The 8,497-nt window shown below is 38.6% G+C and overlaps 1 protein-coding gene across 1 annotated transcript; it reads right to left on the bottom strand.

Moving 5' to 3' along the window:
- Window positions 1–1,336: 1,336 nt before the first annotated feature.
- On the bottom strand, window positions 1,337–4,717 carry LOC106648108 (apoptosis-resistant E3 ubiquitin protein ligase 1-like). Its single transcript, XM_014364788.1, has 11 exons — window positions 4,559–4,717; window positions 3,958–4,198; window positions 3,716–3,885; window positions 3,455–3,641; window positions 3,166–3,377; window positions 2,832–3,098; window positions 2,614–2,689; window positions 2,120–2,539; window positions 1,862–2,049; window positions 1,520–1,782; window positions 1,337–1,439 (listed from the first exon to the last, which is right to left on the bottom strand). The coding sequence occupies exons 1-11, from the start codon at window positions 4,715–4,717 to the stop codon at window positions 1,337–1,339; spliced, it is 2,286 nt and encodes a 761-aa protein (XP_014220274.1).
- Window positions 4,718–8,497: the final 3,780 nt, after the last annotated feature.

The following is an 8,497-nucleotide window of genomic DNA, read 5'->3' as shown; positions in this document are numbered from 1 at the left end:
GCACGAGCTTCGCTTATATAACATATGCTGAAAGTCTTTATAAACATCCGATACCGCATCTAAAATTCCAATCGAATTGCTTTGAACCGAAAGATTTTAAAAATCTCACTGTTTCGAAACAAAAGATAGAAGGAAAATGATCCTTCCAACCATTAGCAATGGAATAATAATTATCAATCATCTTCGTGTAAACGAACATTTGCATGTGACTATTCTATAATTTAATTTAAAATAAAATGTGTAATAAAATGTGTAATAAAGTCTTCTTCCTGGAGGTCGACGAAATGTTTGTCGTCGAAAGGCCGATCATCAACTCGGCCTTGGAAGTGAGTTTTTTTACTTTTATGTACAGTACTATTTTTGATAAGATTAGAAGTAAATAAATCATTAATCTATATAATGCTGAGTTATTTAACTCCACTCTTGTAATTTGTAGTGCTTTTTTATACTACACTCCGGCGTCGACACTGGTTTACCAATCACGGCGCCAATCAAACGGCTTTGAATCAATTTTTTTTGAGAAATATTTTGTCACTATTTTTCACTTTAATTTAATTCAAAAATTTGTCAACGAATCAGAAGCTGTTTTAAAATAATTATTTTTTAAGTTAATCAGATTTTATTATCAGATCTTATTATCAGAGATTTATTATCAGATTTATTATCAGATTTACAAGTAGTAAGTTTTAAACAAAGTATTTACAAGCAATTCCTTAACTATGATCTTTTCTTTTCAGATCGTACAAAAATAAAATATAAAAGCCAGTTAGCTTATTGATTTGCTTTAATAACAATGAAACTGACTCGTTTATTATATTGATCAGTGTCCAATGAAAATAATTATACGTCATTACAACCGTAAAGTTTGTGGTTTTTTGGGATAAAGTCGTAATTTTCTACATTAAAATAATATTAATGTGTATACTAATATATACCGTTGGATTTGTAATAAAAAATCCTAAAACTTGAAGTGTCAAACAATTTTTTAGACTTTTCCCGTTCATTTTTCACTCGCTCTAAAGTAAACTATGCGAAATTTGCGAGAAAAAAACGATCAAAAAAGTGTATTTTTTTCAATGAAATCTTACTCCTTGGTCAAAACTGACTACGGCATTCGATTTTCCAGACAAAAATACGTAAGAAAATGTATTGTTAAGATTATTTTTACCCTCAAAAAAGTTTGAAATAATTTGAATTGTTGTCTGATTTTGATCTTTTTTAAGAGACAAACTTCAAAAATCTATCGACACCGGTTCCCGACACTTTTCAGCGACTCTAAACCCGGCTTACTTTTCTTAAAGACTTGAACAAAAGCGAACTACCCCAATAAATACTTCTACGTCATTTCAAAACCTTCTGTACCCTCATTTATGGCCAAGAGAAGTGCCTTTTCAAAGTGATCATAGCATTCGTAGAATGGTAAGCATAGTTCATTAGCACTGGAAAAATAAAATGTTCAACGTTGATTAATTAATGAATCAAAATTAAAAATCAAAGCGCGAGGTAGTCTACAACGTACCATGTATGAGTGGTGGGAAGATCTCCGAAGGTCGCCGAGGTATTGATGAGGAATCGTGGATTGAGCTGCTGGAAGCCTCCAGGAGGCAGTTGCGAGCATCCCGTGGTGAACTGCAGAAGACGCGCCATTTCCTCCTGCGTGAAATTGCTCACCGCCGTCCAAAACCAGTCGAGCACTTTTCGAAACTCGGCCGAGTTGCAATGAGTGTCGTGGTGAGCTCGCAGGTCTTCGGCGCTGTACTTTTCGGTTCCACGCCACAGAAACTGGAATGGTATGAAAAGGAAAAGTGTATAAAATTTATTGGGTATAGTATTTGCGCGCAAGCTGCAGTTCGATTATTACCTCCAGTTCATTTTCGTTGAAAATCCTAAGAAGTTTGAGGGGAATGAGTTCGTTCAGGCCTTTTAAAAAGTGATTTACTTTATTACGTATTGAGTTATTAGCTAATCTGTGCTGTGCCAATACATCCAAGTATCGATCTTTAGTGTCGTTAGTTACGCACACATTTCGACCATGAGGAATCAGTTCAACTGTCTGAAAAAATGGCAAGAAAATTGTAATTATCGTCCACTGTTAAAATTTTCAATTGCTTATAGTTACTCACATTTATCAATTCACCGTCTTTGCTGTACTCCTCTTCCGCAAAGAACAGCTCCATTCCCTCGACGTCATTTTCAAGAATGTACTTGATTTTGCTCGCGTACAAATCAGGATCGTCCATCTCGAAATATTTGTAATGCACTCGCAGGCCGATAATCTGCGCCAGGAACGAGCGAGTGAAGCGGGCTCGCACGAACAGTCGAGACCGTCCACCGAACGCCGACTCGTAGATGCATTTGCCGACGATTTTGCCGGCGAACTCGTAATACTTCAGATCCCTGGAAGCTGCAGGCTTTTTACTCGGATGAACTAGAGCCCGTTGCGATTCTCCGAACGATTCGAATAAACCGTTTTCCGCATCGAATAAGGCGGCGCTTATGAGCTCGAACCATTCGCGGCTAACTCCACCCCTATCGACACCTACAAAAAATTATATGTTTTGATTGAAGATTTTGAAGAATTCGGTCGATTCACGATTCGATTGAAATATTCACCTTCTTCGCCTTCGAATGTGATTTCGAACTTTTGAGACCAATTCGCAGTGGAAAATCTTTTAGTGGCCTTCAATGACTGTAGATGGATAATAACTTTGTTGGTCAATCACACGATTAACTCAGGAGTGGTAGTAGGATATATAATATACCGGAGCATGATATCAACAGTGTAGTGTATTATTCCCGAAAAGTAATTTGTTTTATTTTCCAGTACTCACCGATTTTAGAAGTTTTTCCCGTTTAACTTTTATCGTCTTTGGTTTATACTCGTTTCTATAACGGAGCTCTCTAATCTTTTGATAAAAATACTCTCGCTTTTTTGTAAAAATTTCACTGCCGCCAACTTTTTTTACTAAAAACTTTGCAAGAGTAGCCGCTATCGTATCACAATAATCCGAGACCAGCTCGACCGGACGTTGAATTCCGTCGTCAAGTATAAACGAATCGTAACCCTCGTGCTCACTGGCTGGCCCATTTAAATAAAACTGAAAACGAGAAGAAAATTAATGTTATTGGATGATTAAATGGTCGCCGAGATTTTAATTTCTTTACCTTAGTCGAAGGATAGAGCATGATAGTGATCACACTTTTCGGAAAGAATTTGAATCGATACTCTTTGATTGTGAGCTGCTTTGAAGAAATAAAGCACTGGACCGTTTTAGGTTTTGTGCACCTCTCGCCCTTCCATCCGAGAAGCTTGGCAGCGTAGCAAATAGTAGAGCGATTTGAATCAACCATTTTCTGAACTGCTCCATATACGTGACCTATCAAAGTACATTTTCGCGGCGTTAAAATTCATTTTCCTCGAGAAGTACGTACAATTGTTCTATCGATTACTTACTTTTTAAAACGATGATGCCGAAATTACCGTTTCGCAGCTGCGTACCATTGAGTCTGACGGACGCATCGTAGAAGCCGGCCTTGGCGAAGCTGACCTTCAAGCAGATCTGCCGGCGAGCCGCGTCGTACTCGAGCGACGTGTCGCCACAAAACTCCGCCGGGAAATGTCGGTCCGGCGAAGTACCGAGCTGTAAAAATCAAAATGAGTTTTTAAAAAATTCTGCAATTCCGCGTGAGAAAAATTGTAGAAACGTCGACTCACTTGATTTATTTGTATTTCGTAGCCTTCGACGGGCTTTCCGTTCACGTCGAAGACGCAGACATTTCCGAACTCGTCACGGGGCTCGATCATTATCGGGTAGGGCATGCCCAACCGGCAGACGATTATCGAGCTTTCTCGCACCAAGATCGTCCTATTTGGGTCCGGTTGTCCTGTCACCCAAGAGTAAAACAAATAACATTAATATCATTCTATAGAAGGCAACATAAAAAAACTTTACTTACGGGGTAGAAACCTATGAATATGTGGACTTCCGGTAATCGGCAAGGTACCTATGTGCACATCTATGCGATACCTTCCAGCTTGGCGTGTCTTAAATTTGACTGTGACTATGTTGAACATATCTGGCTCGGTACAGATTTCCGTGAAAGCTGCTATATTACTGGCGCCCTGTCTCACCTTGACCACAAGATCGGCGATATCCTTGTCGCAGACTGGATAAGGACGTCCGTTATTCTGACGAAACTGTTCGGGCACACGTGCACAGAAAAAAAATTAAAATGTCATCATAAGAAATAAGAATAAACAATACTTGATAACTATTCTACAACTCAAACCTTAATTGGGCAGTTGAAGATAGTTCATAATTGACATAATAACATAATATTTTGCATTTTTCAGCACTGGATAGTTGGAGAGTAAGAGATAGAAAAATTATATCAAAACACAACACGATCGACGCTCGCAAACTGAGTCAAAAGTTACTCTCAGTAACATTGAATGTACAATCTTCCGAAAAAAGTGTTGAACGAAAGGAGAGCTGGAATAAAGATGAAAACGTAGAAATAGAAAAAAATGATATTCTATATGTTTAAATTGGCGTACCTTGATGTAAAAAGTCATTGTCTCGCCTACAAACGTTGGTTCCTCCCAGTCGAAGTGCATGCGAACCATGTTGTGCAGCAGGTATTTTCTCATGCCGATGCATTGAATCAGCGGTAACGCAGATTTAGGCTTTCGCAGGACCCCCGGGTTGGCTAACATGATCGGTATTTATACACTATCACGTATAAGAATTGCTAAATGCTTCGAGCAGACGTTTTTCCACTAGACAATCACTTTTTCCTCGTTAAATCGATTTTCGGACCTCGAGAAATTGTTTCGAAGCAAAGCAAACTTTTTTGATTTCGCGCCTTTCGAGTATGCGTACAGTGTATATTGTATTGTTATAAAAAACACAATTGCCGATGAACAGCTCTGAATAAGAAAAAGAAAAAAGGTGCCAAGCGATGGCACCATACGTTCACACTTGTACCGTCTGAAACGAAGTTTCCATACAAATTTGAGAAGTAACACCGGCAAGCTGCACTTGTTATGCGCATGCTCTAATTACACGTGCTGCCCGAGCATTTGATGTAGTTGTAGCAGTACAAAAAGAATAGTAAGAGGGCGAAAATGCAATCGATTCAGAGAGAGAAATAGAGAGAGAAAAAACAAAATATGGTCAACTTCATGAAGATCTGTCATTATGAGGTATGTTTATGTGATGGATGAGCCTATTAAAACGCCTGTGTACAGTACATACATGGATGTACGCACGCCTTTCTAAATTTTTCATACGTGTATGGGTGTAGTTGTAAAGTGTGAATTTTTATGTATATGAGATTGAATTGATCATTTTGAAAGAAACGCTTTTCATTATGGTTACACTAAAAATGACCTGGGCATCGGGAAAATTTCTTTTTTTTTAACACTTCACTTGTCTCTGCTCGTAATGATTTAAGTTTGATTTGAAGCATTTAGTCCAGCTCCAAGCTTTCACATTTATAATCATTAGAATTTTTTATTAGCAATAACTTTTACTAATTTTTCAAAGTATAAGAAAAACATTAATTTAACAATAAGTTTAAAAATAATTTTGTCTAAAAAATTTTAGGCCGGTTTTTCGAAGCAGCGTGCTAGGCTAATTAAACAAGAAATAAGGCGTCGATCTACATGTCATTAGTAATAAGTCATGCGCAACATGTATGTATAATGTGGGTGTAAGTATATATCGTCAATCAGAAAAAAATGCATGCCTTTTGTCCCGGCTTGAACAAGCTTATGGAAATCGAATTAGACTTTGCTTGCAACTTTCACCTAATCAGGATGTGACCTACTTTTTTTTATACGTTAAAGAAATTATTTAGAAAATCGTTCATAAGAGATCATAATGTCAATGTTGTAGAACATGAAATACGACCATCTATCAATTTCAAGATTTTGTCATTGATTCATTACTAGTATTGATTTTTGTCTTTTATAGCTTTTTTATTATTAAGGGAAATCGTTAATTTCACTCTGGTTATTTTATGATGCTTCAAACAATATATATTCTCTAAAATAAAAAGACTTAAAAAAACATAATTTAACATCAAAAACAAAAAAAAAGCAATATATACCAATATAGCGGAGGACGAAGAACGAACGAGGGAATAAAAAAAAGCTGCACACATTCGTCGTAAGAGTCGCAATTTTTGCCTGATATTTGTTTTATTTTATTCAAAACTGTGCATAACTATAAAATTGTTGATTAAATTAATTACAGAGGACGAGATCGGGCGATGCTAAAGAGTACAGCTGTCATAAACATAAGATACATCTAAATTCCTAATATTAATGATTAATAATAATTCGCGAGCAAGGTCTAACTCTTGTCAAAAGATCGTGTACGCATTATAGATGTCTTTTCATGCATGCACAAGTCAAATCGAGCGAGTCTCATCCATCTTGTTCCCCGTGCGGCACGTACAGTACGTCTGGTGGTGGTGCTGCTGCTACTTCTTGCGCTAATCGTTATACACGCGTTGTTTCTTGCCGATCGCGTCCCACGCGCACATGCCAATACGCGCGTATATCGCGGCACTGCCTGCGACAGTGCGGAGTATAGGATGGTACGCGAGAGTAGCGGATCCGACGACCAACTGCAGATGTTACTCGCCCTCGCTCGCACACCCCTGCACGGATCCGGAGAAAAATATGTATATGTGTTTGGCTGTGGGGGTGTGTGTGCGTATGTGCAGCCCTGACGGTGGTGACGACAACCCGGCTCATTGGCTGCATGTTCTCTTCACTCGTGAACATATATTCCGACGCGTGTTTACATTATATGAGACAGATACGCGCGGGGCCATCTAACTCGCGCGGTAATTCCCACGCTTTAATTGCTTTATGGCTTTCTGTGTTCCGTCTTCTTTGTATGACGCACGTGGTGCCGGTTTTATCTCTCTAGACTTTGAAGCTACTAATCGACGAAGATCGCCTATCTCGCGATCCATAAAATAAAAGCACGGAAACCCGACACTTGTTGAAGAGAGACGTTAAAATTTCTTACAATTATTATATCTAAATTACTTAATTATAAGCTATTAAGAATTCGTTACTTAGTTGATTATCTTATTCAATTATCTTTAGCTACTATTTTGTCATTGTTGACATGCACCCACGCAGGCCTGTCCGATTTCGCGTACGCCGCTTTGTGTTTTATGTCTTAATGATCGACGAACATGCCCAAGAAGGCGTCGCACTTTTTGCAGTAATGCTTGCTCTTCCTGTACGTCTCGGAGCAGCAGAGATAGCACGAACAGGGGCAGCAGATTCTGCAATTACGAAGAGACAAAATATTAGAAATGTTTTAAAGTCTTATTCATATTTAATTTTTTTCGTATATTAATATGCTTACACAGAGAAGCAGAGAAGGGCCATGAGGCTGTTTTTGGCCGCTGTATTGTGACACTCGACGTGAGTGTACATCGTCTCATGACAGTAGGGACACTCCATTCTCATGGGATTCGGTCCAAATTGGAACGGCGGATTGACGATCTCTTGGCCTGTAATTCAACAAAAATATTAATTTCCGCGTTAAATTGAGTCGCCATTTGCTACGATTTTAACGAGTTTGATAAGCCAATACTTACTGATAGCCGATGGTTGAAGCGTTATTACTGCGTTCCCGCAATCGTTTGAATTTTTACATCTTGCGTTAGGAATATTTTGACTGCTGCATATGGCCGATACGGTCGATACAGTCGATATATCTGATTGCGATCTTACTGGGCACGATAGAATCGTGGGCTCAAGAATCACTCCGTTGTTCGATGCGCATTCGATCGCGCTTCCGTTGATTTCAGATTTTGCTTCAGTCTCAAGAGATCTCTCCTCCCTCACAATGGAATTTTCTTCAATCACTTGTGGTTCTTCCTTAACAACTTGTTCCTCGTGATCGTCAGCCTCGACTTTTGCCTCATTTTCAGCCATTTTTGGTGTATCACTCTGAGCTACATCGCTCGACTGATTCTGCACTTGCTCTTGTTCTGAATCTTTCTTCGTAATTTCCTCCATTTTCAAAACTTCTTGTACTTGAGACATTTTGTTTTTCACTGAGCTTACACACGGTTAAACTACTAATATTTTTTTTTTAAGTCTAGGAACGATGTGCTCGTCGTGCCGGTCGTGCTTGTACTAAGACTTCCGAAAAAAAATCTGGACATGTAGGCTCTAGACGATGGCCTTATCTCGTAGACTCGTTACCACCGGCAATCACCGCGCCGCCACTCGAGTAGCCCAATAAAATAATTAAGATTCCTACCGAACGCCCACGGACGATTTTTCGATATCTGATATACAGAGCACACCTCCGGACATATAACAGAGTATGTATCTTGGCCAGCATACCAAATCGGGTAATTAAAAGTTAATTATCGTGTCATTGAACGTGAGTCCATTTAATTATAAAAAAAAACTTCATTACTAAATTAATCTCATTATTTCGTCATTGTTTCCTTT

The sequence above is a fragment of the Trichogramma pretiosum genome, unplaced genomic scaffold, assembly GCF_000599845.2.
Source record: "Trichogramma pretiosum strain Unisexual culture from Peru unplaced genomic scaffold, Tpre_2.0 scaffold6, whole genome shotgun sequence".
Classification (NCBI taxonomy): domain Eukaryota; kingdom Metazoa; phylum Arthropoda; class Insecta; order Hymenoptera; family Trichogrammatidae; genus Trichogramma; species Trichogramma pretiosum.
Note: the sequence above shows the minus strand (reverse complement) of the source record. Positions and strands in the feature narration are given on the sequence as shown.

Bases quoted from the DNA above. Each gene is read 5' to 3' on its own strand.
- LOC106648108 (XM_014364788.1), bottom strand. From the start codon at position 4,717: ATGTTAGCCAACCCGGGGGTCCTGCGAAAGCCTAAATCTGCGTTACCG. The intron at 4,199-4,558 runs GTACGCCAATTT...GTGCCCGAACAG, and splicing joins CAATGACTTTTTACATCAAG to TTTCGTCAGAATAACGGACG. The intron at 3,378-3,454 runs GTAAGTAATCGA...GTACTTTGATAG, and splicing joins CGGCATCATCGTTTTAAAAA to GTCACGTATATGGAGCAGTT.